The sequence below is a fragment of the Tasmannia lanceolata genome, unplaced genomic scaffold (assembly GCF_043159265.1).
Source record: "Tasmannia lanceolata isolate RefF3 unplaced genomic scaffold, GAP_Taslan_0.1 ptg000037l, whole genome shotgun sequence".
In the NCBI taxonomy this organism is placed as follows: domain Eukaryota; kingdom Viridiplantae; phylum Streptophyta; class Magnoliopsida; order Canellales; family Winteraceae; genus Tasmannia; species Tasmannia lanceolata.
This window is the reverse complement of record NW_027518714.1, coordinates 57,415,254-57,433,181: the sequence shown is the minus strand read 5'-3', so window position 1 is coordinate 57,433,181 and position 17,928 is coordinate 57,415,254. Positions and strand designations below refer to the sequence as shown.

At 38.2% G+C, this 17,928-nt stretch overlaps 1 protein-coding gene across 1 annotated transcript; it reads right to left on the bottom strand.

Annotated features, from left to right (window-relative positions):
- Positions 1-378: 378 nt before the first annotated feature.
- LOC143860082 (serine/threonine-protein kinase PBS1-like) lies at positions 379-8,120 on the bottom strand. Its single transcript, XM_077370596.1, has 5 exons — positions 7,725-8,120; positions 6,646-6,851; positions 6,193-6,382; positions 2,004-2,395; positions 379-1,143 (listed from the first exon to the last, which is right to left on the bottom strand). The coding sequence occupies exons 1-5, from the start codon at positions 7,840-7,842 to the stop codon at positions 637-639; spliced, it is 1,413 nt and encodes a 470-aa protein (XP_077226711.1). The 5' UTR covers positions 7,843-8,120; the 3' UTR covers positions 379-636.
- Between the last annotated feature and the right edge of the window lie 9,808 nt (positions 8,121-17,928).

The following is a 17,928-nucleotide window of genomic DNA, read 5'->3' as shown; positions in this document are numbered from 1 at the left end:
GTTCAAATCAAAGGGTTTAGGATCTGTAGAGGCTTTTTCCATAATTTTTCCACTGGATCCAAATGGCCATGGGATTGAAAAAACTTTTCATTTGTTGCATTTTGATGCAGCAACAGAATATCCCCAAGATTTCCAACCATCATTGAATCCTAGAAGTTAAGCATGCTTGGGCAAGAGTAGTACTAGGATGGGTTACCTCAGTCCCTGTGTTGCACCCGTATCTCCCTCCATTTCATAAAAAAAATCAATGGAAATTTCAATTCATTAATTATAAATGTATATGAGGAGGGATCACATCTTGCAGTGAAAAGCATCCACAGCAACAGTACACTAAGTGTTAGGTAGGAGTTGCTGAAAGTTTCAAAGAACCCAATTCAATGGAGAAAAGAAAAAGAACCCAGCTCTGTTATATCACAAAATTTCTTAAAACCTTCATAACAAGGACACAATAAGCTGTTGGGTTATTATACCACCCCTGATTATAACAATTTTCCTTTCTGACAATGTACACTCGTCTCAGCTCTGATTTTGCTTCCATGTAAAAAGGAAAAAAAAGAGAGGACATGTTAATCAAGTCCTTACCATGAGTCTCACCTCTCTGATGCAACAAAGAAACTGATATGGATCCATAGGCCACTACCCGTTCCCGCCATCAAAACTTCCCTGTACATTCGCCCGCCTCTTGTCCCGCCAATTCTCCCCCCACATCTTCGCCTCTGCAACTGCTCGCTCTCGATCCAAATCCCTGTTCAAGATCTTAGCAGTTTCCCGTGGGGAATCGTCTTTCTCGGATCCATCCAAGTCCCACTTGAGTCCCGACCCTCCCCCATCTTCGTTCTTTCCTGTTCTTCCACCTCTCTCTTCGTGTCTCTCGGTACCACCACCTCTGCCCCTTCTCTCATCCTTGTCTCCACCACTTCTGATGCTATGGGCAGGTGCTGTATTGGGGTCGTATGCCTGGGATGCCAAGTAGGACAGAGCGGTCACCACATCCCCGATGAGGGGACGTGTGGCAGCCTGTTCTTGAATACACATCGATGCCACGGCAAGGGCCTGGTAGAGCCCACGCATTGGATACCGACCTTGAAGCCGTGGGTCGGCTAGTTTTGGGAATTTTCGTCGGTCGTTGAACATGGGACGTGCCTGCAAAGACATAAAACACATTTCTAACTTGGTTTGATATTGCAATCTGTCAAGAGTATAAAGAATTATAGTCCGTAGAATCGGCCAATTCACCCAAGCAACTCACCTGAGTTGGGTGAATAATAAAAAATAGAGACCAAGCAACTTGGGTTGCCACTCCAACTTCTCAAAACTGGACATAAACTGACCCAACTACACAAATTTATCATTGATGCAAAAGTAGAATGAGAACATATGATTGTTTGCTATATGAGAAGAAGAAAATGATAAGGGGACAATCATGGTGCTGTCCTGAGAAACAGTCCTGGGTTCTAGTCTGATACGAGCTCGTGGCGTAGGTTTGGAGCTTCCTAGATGTCTATCACCAATTCAAACATGTTAAGGAACAACCAAGGAAACTACCCAAACAGTAGGATACTTGTTTTACAGAAGTCATGGAGGAAGAATACAGACTCTGGCTGAGTCAGCTAAAAATAATACTTGTTTTACAGAAGACATGGAGGAAGAATACAGACTCTCACTGAGTCAGCTAAAAATAATGGACATGAAATTATCAACAACTTAGTCACTGGATTTAAGGAGGAAGCATAGGATGTCCTTGATTAAAAATAATATCAATTAATCTGCATTCATTGTAGGAACGTTTTGATCATAATCAGAATAAGTTCAACACGTCTGACACAGGGTGGTTGAGGTATTTCTTGGAAAACTGACTGTCCTGATAGTTTGCAGAAGATATTTTTTTCATCCTTCAAGAAATTGAGTACATCCTGGAACACAATCCCTCCTTAGAACTCATTCCAAAATTCGAAAATGCAACTAAATTTTGATAAATTTACAAGCAGATTAAGAGGGCTTACCCATGAAACAAGGTTCTGTTCTCCATGTCCTTTGCTGCTATCAATGGCCTTCCGTCCAGTAATCAGCTCCAAGAAAACCACCCCGAAGCTGTATACATCGGACTTGACTGTCAATTGGCCCGTCATAGCATACTCAGGAGCACAATAACCATAAGTCCCCATGACCCTGGTGGAGACATGTGACTTATCTCCAACTGGACCAAGTTTTGCAAGTCCAAAATCAGATAGCTTTGGTTGAAACCCTTCATCCAATAATATGTTGGATGATTTGAAGTCTCTATAAATAACAGGAGGATTTGCTTTATCATGCAGGTATTCCAACCCTTTGGCTGCACCAGCTGCAATCTTCATTCTTGTATTCCAGTCTAGTGGTTCCTTATCAGGTGGAAGATCTACACGAAGATCATTTCACCATTCACTAGAAATTATTAGTATTTAAATCTAGAGTTATTTCAAAAAAGAATGTCAGCATTATCAACCTTAAATCAAGATTTTGTCACCACTAAAGGATTAAAATTGTAGCTACCATGCTTGACATACACCTCTCTATCAAAGGTGGTTGCTTAGGTGCATACTCCGGGGAAACATACATTGTTGAATGTGTGCCTGCAAGCATGCATGTGGCATGATGTATCTACAGGTACATAAACTGTTTAGTGTGTGCATGCAGGTCATGCATGTGGTATGATGTACCTACAGTGGCAAATGTATAAGTAAAACCATATTTGTGAAGCTATATTGTTCTTTCTGAACTTTTGATCTATATAAACATTCATCTTGGGATCTTGTAATTGTAATGCATGATTTTTTTTTGGGGGTTTACTAGGCTTCCTAGAATACGTAAACAACAGTTACTAGTCACAAATGAAAAAAAGAGGCGGGCACAGCACAGGTCAAAAGGGTGCATAAATACACAGAAGAAATCATAAAGCATTAAAAGAAATATACTTTATGCAACATCACTAAAACAATACCAATGATGAAAGATTGATAAACCATTGCAGTTGAGCACCACAGGCATCATAAGATCATTGAGTAATGGAATTTGACACTACAACGCTCAAGAAGATATAGAATTCCTTTGTTTGGAAACGACACCATTACTGTGTTATGCAGTAGTGGTCTACCTCCGGTCATTATTAAATAAAAATAATACCCAAATGTCCTGTATTAAGCCAGTAAAATTTCCTCAAAACCAATGGTATTGCTGTGAAGTTGGGCACCTGTGAAAATATTGGAAGCAAAAAAAAAAGTGCACATACAGCTGACAGCTAGAGGAGCATTTAAAAAGTACACATACAACTGACAGCTAGAGGGGCATTTTGGTTTTACGTAAGCACTATGCAATGCGAGACCAATCCCCCATAAAGAAACAACATACAATTCAACATTGATGATTGTTGTATACATTACATTATCGACAATTCTGCATCTATAGAATGGAGCTGGGATTGATTTTTGAATATTCCTCAAATGGATCAATTCTTCTATTCAAGAACCGGGAGCAGGCCATGTGGTATTTCCTGATTATGATAGGCTGATAAGAATTATAGCTGCACAAGTCATTTGAGAACGATGTCCACATAGGACGGGTGTGTATAGAAGATGTATATGGGCTGGAACAGACGACCAATGATGTGAAAGCAAGAACCAAATTTTCAAACTCGGTTATGTTGAAAATTTGGGAGGGAAGGTGGAAATAACAGAGTCACAATATCTGATGAATTTGCTTCTGAGATGAAAAGTACAGCTCAGAACAACAGTTCAGTTGAATAAGTTTCCACAACTTCCAACCCATAGGGTAAGGTTACTCTAAAAACTAGATCATCATTAAAAGTCTACCCAACAACGAGAATAAAAAAAGTACACCAGCAGAATACCATCTTGCTTACATTTGTGTTCCTCTGAGGCAGATTGGGAAAGAGATAAGAATGATAGGAGATCCTCTCAATTTATTAGCATGTAGGAGATAATTTCATTTCTTTGACATCATCTCATTGAAAACACCAGACTGTTATAGAAAATTTTCAAAGCATACTGTACTCCTCATCTTTCCTAGTTGCAAGGCCCGCCCATTTTAAACAAATTTTCAAGCATCTTGATGTCAACATGAAAGCTGAGACTTAGTTTCAATAACTGACATGCCAGCAGCATATCCTCCAATATGGGCAAATGTGCCATAAAAAGCGTATGCAGATCAATTGCCAATTCCTTTGTCAAGATGCAATGTTCAAAGAACGGCAAATAAGTAGAAAACACAATCCAGTATCTTGACAACAAGTTCTTTCATGTTTCCGAATTTCTACTGGAAACAACTTCATCGCTTGCAAACATATAATTAACTAGGTCTGAAGTTCAGAACCTTGGCAACCACAACCTCATCATATGAAAGAGTAAAATTAGCAAGGTCTGAAGTTCAGAACCTTGGTAAAATCACTTTACAGATATGCAACAACAGTTGTGATATGGGGAGGTACAACTCTTACAGAACTGAAGATCCTGTAATAACATCTCTTCCATGAGACAGACCCTCGGATCCTAAGAAAGTCTTTTAGAGCACAGCAGACCAACCAATACTTTCCATCCTTGACCTGGAAGAGGAGCTTATCAGACAGAAAACGGGGGACCCTGTAGTGGGATTCAGAACAACCACTGAACGTCTTTCACTCAAGGGACTTGCGCGCTATTAAACTCAAGGGACTGCCTGGCCCTATTTCACTCAATCCACTTCCTCGTGATAGTTCTTGAAATCAAGGGACTTGCTGACGTCAAATACTTAACAGGAACCGCAAAACCACAGAGATGGGCGTTGCAGAGGAATTCACACTCAAAATCACCTAGAAGAGGACTTAAAGAAACAGTTCTCGCGATTCATGCGAGGAACTACCAACCTTACAGGACTCCCTACGAAAAGCTGGAGGCGTTGATTACATGACCATCAACAAAAAGTAAGTGATTAACCTATTTTAGATACCAGAATCATTAGATTATCAAAATTATAAGATTTTGCACTGCCATGATTCAGTTACTGAAACAACATACCTAAAGGCAATGTGCATAACATATAAGAGGAAACAGGAAAATAAAAATAATGTATCATTGATTGAGTGACCAAGAGTTATCCAAAATAAAGAAGCAAAGTAGCAAATATGTTCTCAAAGAGAGAAGAATATTGTCCCCAATATCATGTAACAACGTTAACAGGAGCATTTGAACTGAATTTGGGGTGCATCTGTCCATCCACTTCTTTACTTCAGCAATGCTTCCATAAAATAGCATTTGTTTTACAAAGAGGGGTTATTGAAGAAATGTCAACCATTTTGGGACCCTACAATGCTCAAATGCTTTAAAATGATTAATCTCATGACCCACTGAACATTATCTGCTTGCTCAAAGCTGTACAAAAATATCAAATTCACATGCTCTATTGACAGAAAGCAATCTAACACAAGGCATTAGAATATAACTCATTATACATTTCAATTCAGGACATCAGGTGTTAAATGTTAGTTAGAGCTATTTCTTAAACTTGTTTAAAATTGCAAAAGCGCGTGTCTAAGCTATAAGAAGAATAAATTACATTTCTGGAGAATTGTTCTTTACATGACTAGTTCCGTCCTTTAAGCTACTGGCAAAAAACGCATGTCTAAGCTATAAGAATAATAAATTACATTTCTGGAGAACTGTTCTATACATGACTAGTACTGTCCTTTACACTCCTAGAAAATGAGATAGATATTGTAGGTATCTGAAATAATGTAAAATGAGATAAAGTGTAGCGAAAGAATAGAAAGCTATTCAAAACTTTCATCTTGTAGACCAAGTTTCATATTAAGCAGGCAATCATAGTGAAATTCACATAGAGAAGAAACTTTTAAAGATCCTTTAAGCTAACTACTGGCACATGAACAGTCATCTATTCCTCTCTCTGAATTTGTATTGAGGCACTGGTGTTGTTGAACTGGTGAAGTCGACTATCTCTCACAAAAGCATGAAAATTCAAATGAAAGCAGCCAATAATTGATAATTTTAAATACCATTCTACTGTAAACAATTATAAACAATGAATCTAGATACAAGAAAGAAAGAGCTTCCAAAAGAATCTCAATAGAAAAAGGTATTAACTCTTGACACAAGAGAAACCAAGAAAACCCTAATGAAATAGAGAATGGCAGCATTTCCTTCTCACCATGTAGATGATCTTCCAGCGATCCCGAGGGCATAAACTCATAGACAAGAAGGCGCTGATCCCCATCCGCACAATAACCAATCAAATTGACAAGATTGGGGTGATGCAGAAGACTGAGCATGAGAACCTCCACAAGAAATTCTCTATTTCCTTGCAGCCCATTTCTATCCAGTTGTTTAACAGCAACTACCTGTTAACACAAGCACATACTTATGTAAGCCCAATCCAACAGTAATAATCTACTCAAAATCAAACTATCCAATTTCACCCTTCCATCAATCCATACAAGATCACCTAATCTCCAACGCCCTAAACTAGTTTTAAAAAAATGCTAACACAAGATTCATTTTTCTGAGTGTTTTATTTTTATGATCATAAAATAGATCAGGCGATTCTTTACAGCAATGAGAACACTGATTGAACCTAAAACTCACAAATTAACAAAGATTTTACCTGACCCGTGCTCTCTAGGCGACCTTTATAAACACGCCCGAATCCACCTTCCCCTAAAAGACACTCTGCTCTAAAGTTTTTCGTCGCTGCCGCTAGCTCCCGGAAGGTGAATGTCTGCGCCCCGATATGATCATCAGGCCCATCCTTTGGACCCACTTGTTCTTTCTTTGATCCGGTAAAGCCTCTTGTTTTTAGTCTGTCAGCTCCTACAATTCCATCAAACAACCAAACAAAGACTGGTTTAATGTGTTTATTTATTGGAATTGCACTACTCTCCGCAAAAACTCTAGAGCAGGTGTTAGATGTGAGCAATTATGTATTCCTTATATTCCTACTAAATAAATATTGCATGTTCCCTTGTATAGGGGTTTTATTTTTCCTCTTCTTGTATCTTGATGGGTTAGAGGCAAGAGTCTATGTTCTTGTAAATATTTTTTTTCTTATCAATAAAATTTAAGGTGCCGCTCCGGATTCCAAGATAAATTCTGGGTTTAAAAAAAAACCAAACAAAGACTGGTGAATACCATAGTAACAAAATCGCGAAAATCCCAAACTGGAAAATATAAATTCAAAGTCAGAGAATTTCTGAATTACTTCATTTTGAAAGGAATTAAATAGACACAATTGAATTCACACTAAGATGGAAACACCCATTTAAGGAAAACTCAAAATTGAGTATTATTGATTTGTTTCCCAGAAAACTCATTACTCAATTAAGCTCTAGTCTCTGAAAATTAACTTTCCAAGAACAATAACTCATCTTCTAGATCAATCTTGATAAGAATCTATGAAACTCCCTGCACTAAAATTTCCATGATCGGATCAAGTTATCAATCAGATCAAACACAGAAATACAAAATTAAATGAAATTTTATTTAAAAAATCTAATCTAATAAAACAATAGAAAATTATAAAATGGAATAGAATTCGAGCAAAATTGAATAGAATTCGAAGAAAACAAAAGAATCTGCAGAAAAGAAGAAAAAATTGCATCTACCCAAATCCCAAAATTACTAAAATAAAACCTAAAAAATATGGATCGATCAATCCATAAAAAAATTAAAAAAAGAGAAGCTAACCTGATGAAAGTCTTGACATATGAGATTCGAATGGTGGTTTGCCTTCCTTTATATCATCTCTTTTATTTACAGGATTCAACTCCTCCTCTTCAGAATCAAAACATGGAAAACAACCCATCTTCAATCAAAATCAAAATCTCACAAAAATAACCCGGAAATCAAATATTATTCAACGACCCATTCTCCGCTAATTTTTTATAAGAAACCTTATAAACGTTATCTTTCTTGTTTCTTGGGTTTTCTTAATCAGTGACCGTGAATGAAAGAAAACAAAAAGAGATCGTGAAAGAGGTAGAAGAAGTATCGAATCAATATGTGAAAAGAGAAGAGAAGAAAAGCACTTGGCCGGCTTTGTTTCGGCTTCATGTCTCTCTACTTGTTCTTATAAAAGAACCAAATACACTATTTCCACACGCTCCCTTCATTCTAATTTTAGCGTATATACACTCATCGGTATTCAGTGTATATACTGGTTTCCATAACATCTACCTAATGAGATTTTATATGGTGTAACTGTTTAAGTAGTCCATGGTTTTCAATTTCGGTTTCGGTATGTATTTCAGTATTTCGGCCCTAGCCGAAACCGAAATTTCGACCGAAATCACAAAATTTTGGAAAAAATACCATATTATTTAAAAAAAATTGAATTCTCGAAATTTTGGATTTCACCAAATTTCAGTTCCGGTCTCAACCCGACCGGATTTCGGCCGAAATTTAAAACCATGGGTACCCAGTGTACATTAGTCCAGTAACCTTCAAGTACTGCACGGCCCACGCCATGGGGTGATCCAAACCGTCCATTTGTTATGCCACAATGTAAATAGGTGTTGCCGTAAAAGTATTTGCATAGGATGATCCTAACCCTCCGATCCATGGGATGTATCGGAGATCGGAGGGTTATGATCATCCTATGGAAATGATTTTTAGGGAACAACAACCTATTTAGTATTTAGTAAAAAAAACAACCTATTTAGTATTTACGTTGTGGCCCAACAAATGGATGGTTTGGATCATCCCATGGAGTAGGCCGTGCTTTTTGAAAAATGAAGGTTTATACAGCCACACATCATAGAAAATCTTTGGAAAACAAATGGTTAAAGACATAAGCCATCGGAACGGTGAGATTTTAACGCTAGCGGCCCATTTGAAAGGCAACCAGTGAAATGGACGGTCAAGATCAACAATTATGTGAAATGGTTCTGGTGATTGAAATGGCTATACACTGAGATTTGGTGTAAATATTTACACCATCGTATGGTGTATATAGACTTTTCTTTATTTTTTATATTTATTACTTACTATTTATGCCGTGGCGACACGTGTCCTTGAATTTTATTTACTGTTCTTTAAGGTGTTATGGGAAGGTGTGAGTTGCTTTCATTAACCCATTAATGGGAAGTGAATAGGAGATAAAGATAAGCTGAGATCAGTTGTATATATGTGGAAAGCTTTGATGAGATTATTTAAGCAGCTTTTCATTTCCTTTTCCACTCTTTTATGGTTATTTGCACAAAAAAAAGAAATATGCAAAATGGGGCAATACATCAACATTTAGGGCACATGAAGTTATAGAATATGACAACAATGTGTATTTTATATTTTATATTTACTTTATTTTTTTGTTGTTTTTTGTGGGATTGAGTTAAATTTTGTTAAAAAAATAAAAAAAAAATTACATAATTAATCAAGATTATGAGCTCCTGAAAATATGAAGGGTCTTCTGCACCTGTCATCTGGTCTTGTACACAACATGTCATTAAGGGCATTTGTCAAATGGCACTTCAGATGATCTCCGGCAAGCAAGGCAAGGGTTACGTTTAGGCGTGTTCTAGATGGCAACACGGCTATAACATCTGTAATGTGATTAGCAACACTCGTCTAAACAAGTTGTTAACCGCGGCCAAAATTTCTTTTTAAGTTTCCTAAGGCATCCACTTTATAGCTGGACCTAGTTATCTCGAGCCTGCGAGAGCGACGCTTCTCTAAGAAAGACAAGAAACTTCAAAAACTACAACCACATTTGACGATAATGATTTTTTTTTTTTTTTTTTTTAATTTCTTTGCTCGGGAAAATGATCCGCAAGATTTGTTAATGCTTTCTTTGGTAAATTAAACCGCAAAAAATTAACCTTAAATAATTTTAACATCAAAAGAGGGATTACAAAAATTCAAAGGGAAAAAAATTTCAGAATAGAATTTCATGGTTGCCAAACATGCTACATGTTTGTTTCTTAGAGATCCAAGTGTGGAACAACCAACTGCTCCAAAAGCTTAAGCGGTTAGGTGGTTAGAGTTGGTGTTGACTAATCATTTATACTTTAACACTCCCCCTCATATGTAACTCTTATTTTTTTTTGGGGGGGGGGGCTTGGATCTGTTGTGAGGCAATTGTGCTGATACATAGCTCTAATACCATGTGAAACAATCAATTACTCAGAGCTTAAGCTGCTAGAGTTGGTGTTATTTAATCATTTATACTTCAACACGAAATCCACGGCAAAAAGGCGATGGTCGACACGCTAGCCGGCCAGGAAGTTTTTTGTCTAGGTGTGAGGATCTAATAAGGTAGAAATTAGTAAATTAAGAAACCCTTGTGACTTTAGATTGAACATGTTCCTTTGATTTCCATGGTTGATTATTTTATTACTTGGTTTGATATTTTGTCATATTGTATATTCATCCTCACCTGCATTGACATTACCAAATTTTACATGATTAGTGACTAATGACGTGCCTCGTTAAGCTGAAAAAAGGATTTCGTGTCAATGTAAGTGCTTAAATACGAGTGACACCGTTACAAATGTCATTTACTCATGCTTGAATGATTGGAATTAGTAAGAGTAACCCATTCTACCTCATTGATTAATGTTAATTTAAGGGAAATGATATATCCGCCCCCTCTGATCACCAGGAACACCCCTGTCAGTGTTTGTGGCAATTAGGGGCATTGAGGGGGGTGTCCTGGTGATCAAAAGGGGCGGATATATCATTTACCACCCTAATTTAATTACATTTTACTTCATTGATTAACGTTAATTTAGAAGAGCAAGATACAATGTTGATTAAAGTATTGAAATATCAGAAGATCTCGCCGAGACTCGAGGAAAGCATGCCACGTCGGTGTGTATTATTAAACTTGTAGGGTTGAGAATGCGCCACGTAGCTTCAAGATAACGCGCCGCCGACAAAATTCACATGCGGCCTTCCAGTGAAAGAATGCGGTACAAAGGGTAATTTTGTCATTTCACAGTGTAAGGGCAATTTCACCTTTTATCCGCGTAGCGAGAGTATCGAGAGACGCTAAAAGGGTAATTCGGTCATTTTGTCTGCTGGAGCAAGACGTTAAAATAGGAAATTAGAGACAAAAAGAGAAGACGAGGAAGGTGTGAAATGAAAATTGTGGGTGAGAAGTGGGGCACACTTATTTTGAATGGGGTAATGTTTCTGGAACATAGAATAAGTGGGGGCCCACCTAACATCACCATCACCGTTGGTGAAACGCTTGTTGAACAGATGTTCAAAATGGGTCCACTTGATCCCGGCACCCCCCTACAGGTCATAAAAGCAACTGGGGTCCCACATCTTAACACGCCTTCAAATCTTGATCTAACGGTGATAAGATTATGACTATCCAAAGATCAAGATCAAATTAGAAACATGAAATGGGCCCACTTCAAATCAGAGTAGCATTTCCCTAATTTCTAATTATTCAATGTTGACAAGGGAACTGATGTCCACCCCCTTCTTCTATAATGAGCACTCCTCTTCACTAATTAGCTATTTGAAAACCATAATAAGCTAGCATTCAATTAGTGAAGAGGAGTTCCATTATCCAAAGAATGGAGTACAAATATCAAATCATTTCCCACTATTGAGATTTGAGAATGTGGTTGGAATCTAAAGATGTGTACATATCCATTGGTTGGTTGTTTTTTCTCCTCCTTTCTAGCGCTCTCTAACGTGCGATGCACGTGCATTCTACTAATATAAGCAGTGGTTGAACAAAGTATCCAATTGCATATAAAAAAGAGGGTTTGCATGATCGGTATGCAACCAAATGGGCCCCACAACTCATGATCTTCACCGTTGGATTGGTTAGAATTGTCAGATCATCTCTCTCGGCCTATGTTCGATTCTTCGTTGGGAGGAAAACGTTTTAAATGTATTTTAAAACATATTAAAAACATTTTTTTGGCTAACTTTTCAAATTTACCCCTACTATATTTTGTAAATTAAAAAATATTTAAATGCATTTTTTGTGTTTCCTTTTTTTTTTTTCCCTACATTTTTTGAACCAAAACTGTATTAAACTGGTTCGAAAAATGTATTAAACTCGAATTTTTGACTTGCCGTTCTATTGCCGAATCACGTTTTGCTGACTATGGTCGGTACTAAAATTAAAGGAGGAAATGTCGGAATTTGTTTCCTGTCCTAAGAGTTGGTATTCTGATTCTACCCCAGTCAAAATGATTTTTTCTTTTTTTTAATTAAACCTTTAATTTTAATTGTTTTTCCATTCTAAAATTGGAATCGGAATCGTTATTCGATGCCCGACTTCCAATTCCTAATTCTGGCAATCCTACCGCAACCTGTTAGAGTTGTAGAGAGAAATGCGGCAAAAGGTAGAGAAGGGAAAATTTAGGGAAATGATAAATGCCCCCCTTTTCATCACTCGGGACGAACCAACTGCAGTGTACATGGCAATCAAATCCATTGAATCCTTATGAGGTGAAGTACATCAGCCTTTCTGTAGTCATTGATACACTGCTGCTGGGTGTCCTAAGTGATGAAAACTAGGGGTGCAACTTGGGTCGGGCTCAACCCGATTTTGGCTTGGGTTAGAGTTGGCCTTAGCCCTAACCCAACCCGAGTTGCACTCATAATGGAAGGAAACAAGCAGGTCTGTTGGGTGTGGAAAGAGAAGTTGGTCAACGTCAATGGTACTTAATTTCTCGAAAAGGTTGGAGGGAGGAAAATCTCATAGTTGCGTGTGCCCTCTTTATTTGAAAATGTGGTACAAACCAATCTAATTTTGATGGGGCCCACAATACTATGAACTATGAACATGTCATTTGCCGCTTCCACAAACATGCTTCCTTACCACCTTTGTTTTTGCCGACGTTTTTGACTCTCCATTTCTCGCATTGGGAATGAGAACAAAGTTTCAATTCAAATCATGGCATCATCTCTTTTATCTCTTCTTCAATTTGGGAGAGAGAGAGAGAGAGAGAGGAAGACCGTTGAGCTAGTTGACCATCACGAGCCAACCCACGTTAGTCTTAGTCATATTCTAAAATAGAAATCCCATAAACTTATAAAAGTGCATGTGGGACCTACTGTTTTATGTGGGACTTACTTTTCAACCATCCAATGTGCTGGGGGTTCCTATGCTATGCATAACAAAAAAGAGAGATTTTTGCCTACCTAATCACAGAAACTTGATAAAATGTAGGGCTGGCAATTTCACCCGAAAAAGAGGGGATCCGCCCCGTTTGGGGAGGGGATTCCCCGATTTGAAAGGGGAAGGGGAAGGGGAAGGGGAGTATAAAATTTCCCCGGTGCGGGGAGGGGAAGGGGAAGGGGAAGGGGAGTATAAAAATTCCCCGGTGCGGGGAGGGGAAGGGGAAGGGGATGGAGTTGTCCCCGCCCCGCCCCGCTACGCCCCGCTAATCAATGCCATTTTTTTGTAAATTTTTAAGTGTTTTTTTTAAGAAAAACGACTAGAAACTCTGTGGATCGGCTACAAGATTCCCCCAAACATAAACTTAGCTTGTCTTTTCCTTTTAATTAGCTTCTGAGAGCATTTTGAGAACTATAATAACCTTTTCACAGATGTTGAAATAATAAAGACAATCTGAGAGCCTGAGACGCTGAGTGTATGCAATTATCAAAAAATCGTAGTGCCAACAGAATTTTAGGGTTGGATTGCAGGTTTTAATTTTCAACAAGAAAAATTTAGCTACTAGAAATTTGTTTCATGTCAGCACTAGACTGAATTGCAATTAAAGAAATAAGTCATTTGTTGATTTTGTTCTCTTCTCCATTCTCATTTCTCATGCTCATCTGGGGGTTAACATGCTATACATAATGAACTAATGAACATTATTTTGCGTGTGTGAGCGCCCACTTATGGACTTTTAAAGTTCATTGTGACTACTGAAATAGTTACTTTTTGCACATTGGCTGCCTGTTAATGAAGGTAATCCTGGTGCTCATTTCCTATTTATCATTCCATAATTTATGTAGAAAATTGCTGAAAGATGATGTCCTGTTGTTATTTATATTTGTTGTCTCATCCATGCATTTCTGATTTTGTCCATCTGTTTGTTGATCACATGAATAGAATCATAGCATTCATCACAATATTGTCTGTAATGGACGTAGAAGAAAGAAGCTCTGTTTGCTGGTTTGGTTGGGTTCCAAAGAGGGGGCGGGGCGGGGATTTTGTCCCCGAAGGATGCGGGGAGGGGAAGGAGAAGGGGATTAGATATTCCCCGCGGGGAGGGGAGGGGGATTCCCCACCATCCCCGCAGAGGGGAAGGGGAAGGGGAGAGGGAAAATTCCCCGCAAAGGGGAAGGGTAAGGGGACCCCAACATCCGGCCCCGACCCGCCCCGTTGCCACCCCTAATAAAATGACCTAAAAATTAGTTGAATTGGTAAATAGACAAAAGATTGGTTAATCCAAATTTTTATGATTTAATCTGGTATTTGTCTATTTAAACCGATTTTAGACAATTTAATCCGATTTTTTAAAACCAATTCTACTTGAGTTTTCTTTAATTTAATCTGATTTAGTCTATTTTTACCTATAAAACCCAAAAAAAACTTATTAGGGTGACATGCAGGGGCAATGGCAGTCGAGTAATCTTGAAGATGAAACTAAGAAAATGAAGAATTAGGTTCCATTCGAGAGGACCCTTTACTTTCCTGTTCATGAGAATAATAATAATAAAAAAAAAAAAAGTATCACTAAAAAACATGAATCCTTCATTGCAATATATATAGTAAATACAAAGACTCCTACTAGCACTTGACCCTAACCTGGATTTGACTCCTACTAGATAAGGGCAAGAAGTTAAAAAAAGAAAGAAGGAATAAAATCTTATCATATCCCAAATTCCTAACATCTCCAACTACTACCCGTAATCCTCCTTGACTTATAAAACTCAAACACCAAAAAAATGTGCGTATGAGGATGGCGAAATCACACTGCTAGTGATGGTAAAATGTTTAAAGGTGGAGGAAGGAAGCAGACAATAGCATAACAACAAGAAATGGCGAGACATGAGAAATGTGTAAAGAACCTGCTGAAGAGATTACGCTGAGAAGATAGAAAACAAAAGAGAGGGAGAGAGAAAATGCAGCCGTTTGGATACCTCATATATTGTATTTGGATTTGGAATTGAGTTTTGAATACAAAATGAATAGATCCGGCAGCTCATGTTGAAGGAGACAGAGAGGGAAGGGGTACTTCCTATGGAGAGGATGTTAAAGAGTTTGAGGGTACTGTTGGTGATAGAAAACATAAATTGTTGCTTCAAGGCATGATATCACTTTCCTTAAGACAAGATTCGCCCGCACCATTAGTGTGCAAAGGGGATCCGCGAATTGCCTCCAAGATACAATGAAGCCTAGTATGGAAGCCCTAGTAATGTTTGATGACACCTTGCACTATCGGAATCAAACCGGAAATGCCTTTCTGAAATTTCAAGCCTTAGAGAAATTTCTAGATACTGTCTCTGCAGAAGAACAGTATCTAGAACAGTAAATAAAAGGAAAAACAGTACGTAGAAATACTTGGGGATCAGATAAGGGTGTAGAAGAGAGTTTAAAGTCTGTCAGAATTGCCAATTCGTTTCTGTAATGAAATGACTGAATTCTCCACATTTTATAGACCACCTATTGTCTTTTCTATGTGAAAAACAGCTCTACAGGGCATCATTCCAGAAGTGTGAAATCTGACCGTTAGATCGCACCCATTTGATACTGAACGGTCCTGATCGATCTTAGAGGTGAGTGTTGGTTTGAGTAAAACTTCTCTCCAACCCCGTCATCGTTAGATCAACTATCTATGGTGCGGATCGCACCCCCTTGGCTCTTGATCGTTGGGGGAAGGGACACAACCCATTTGACCACACTCCATGACCGTTGGAGTACTGGGCCTGCTGGGCTAACCGTTAGGCCCGAGTCGAAGCCCAACCCAACCGAAACATTTGGCACTGGGCTTGATGGGCCTACGAACCATTCGGTCCACCTTCATCTTGATCCAACGGTCCAAATCAAATCTGAAAAAAATTAAAGGCTCCAATCGCTCATCGCGACGTTGCGTACGTGCGAAGTGTAACGTGCGCCTAAAAAAGCGTCACTATGCGCCCTATAGCTCATTGCCTACGCCACGCGCGCGTGTGCGAACGGTGCGTTGCACCGTCCCGCGGGTCCAACCATGGGTTCAACCCAATGTGCAAACAAACAAGTAGTAGAGAAGTGTAATGCTTTACAGGCCCTTCTCTTTCCTTTTTCTCATTCGGTACGGGACTATCTTTTCAACTACACTTCTACATCCTTTTGTAAAAAGCAAATCTTTCCAAGAAAATATTTTCTTTCTCCCAAACGCTATTGAGAAAATATTTTCCAAAAACACTAAAACATGGCAAAATATAAGATTTTGAAAATCCAAAATCACTAACAATCCCCCACTATTTTCAAAATCAAAGAAAATTTTCTCATCGGGCTTGAAAATCTTATGCATAGATGAAGGCATCTCTCGATTTGAACCTTCACTTAGTGAAGACACATCAAAGTTAACCAGAATTGCATAATAGACGTATCTTTGAACTAGCTATTCTATTTAGTTAACCGAACATGTTTCACACACAAGATTTCACCTCTTTGGGCAATTTCTAAAAAACCGACACATGTACTGGCCTTGTGTCTATATCTTGGTTTCATGAGCACTCTAGAGACTAATCAGGTCTCATAGGAAGCGGCACCACTCCCATACTCACATAGGTAGGCTTATCAAGAGTGCCCCTGTAACTAAAACAATCAAACACTATGTTATAAGCCTATTAAGCGTTTAAATACTCAGTCTTCTCCTTTTAAACATTACATGTACCAAGCACTTTACCTTGGGATGACTAATAATACATATTATAGTGCTTGCAATCACTCCATATGATGTACTTGGACTCATTGAACTCAAGACTTAATATTTATTCAAGTGTTGAGTTGAGGTTCCATCATTGGTGACTATTGGTTAATGGCTTTAACCCCATCCCTAATGATGTTTTACACACCAGATCTCTTGCAAGAGCTTTAGTGAATGGATCGGCCAAGTTTTGGCTCGATCTCACAAAATCAATAGTTACTACTTCATTAGTAAGTAACTCTCTTATAGTACTATGTCCAAGTCCTATATGTCTGGACTTACCATTATAAATATGATTATATGCCCTTGATAGTGTGGCCTGACTATCACAGTGGACATAAATCGATGGCATAGGTTTATACCATAATGGAATTTTCATTAACAAATTCCGAAGCCATTCCGCCTCTTTACAGCATGCTGCCAGAGCTATAAACTATGCTTCCATAGTTGAAGTTATTATGCATGTCTGTTTCTTAGAGGCCCAGGAGACTGCTCCCCCACCAAGGGTGAAAATTCACCCACTGGTTGATAAATGGTCTATACGCTCAGTTATCCAACTAGCATCAGTATATCCTTCTACTACAGTTAGATACTCACTATAACATAAACCATAGTCTATAGTTTTCTTTAAGTATTTGAAAACTTTATAGACTGCATTCAAATGAGAAAAACTAGGATTACTGGTAAACATACTAAATTTACCTACAGCAAATGCTATGTATGGCCTAGTACAAATCATAGAATGCATAAGGCTACCAATGACACTAGCATACCCTAGTTGAGAGATGGTCCTACCAGAATTAAGATACAACTTCATATTTGGGTCAAAAGGTGTTGAAATGGGTGAACAATCAAAATGGTTAAACTTTTTGAGAACTTTCTCAATATAATGTGATTGTGTTAGAATCAAACCATTATCCTGTCTTATGATTCTAATACCCAAAATCACATCAGCTTCACCCATGTCTTTCATATCAAAGTTTTGAGAAAGAAATGATTTAGTACTTTGAATGTTTTAAATGTCGGTACTAAATATTAACATGTCATCAACATAT

Coding starts and splice junctions, on each gene's coding strand:
- LOC143860082 (XM_077370596.1), bottom strand. CDS start 7,842: ATGGGTTGTTTTCCATGTTTTGATTCTGAAGAGGAGGAGTTGAATCCT. Junction 6,852..7,724: donor TATGTCAAGACTTTCATCAG/GTTAGCTTCTCT, acceptor ATGGAATTGTAG/GAGCTGACAGACTAAAAACA. Junction 2,396..6,192: donor GCTGGAAGATCATCTACATG/GTGAGAAGGAAA, acceptor ATCTTCGTGTAG/ATCTTCCACCTGATAAGGAA.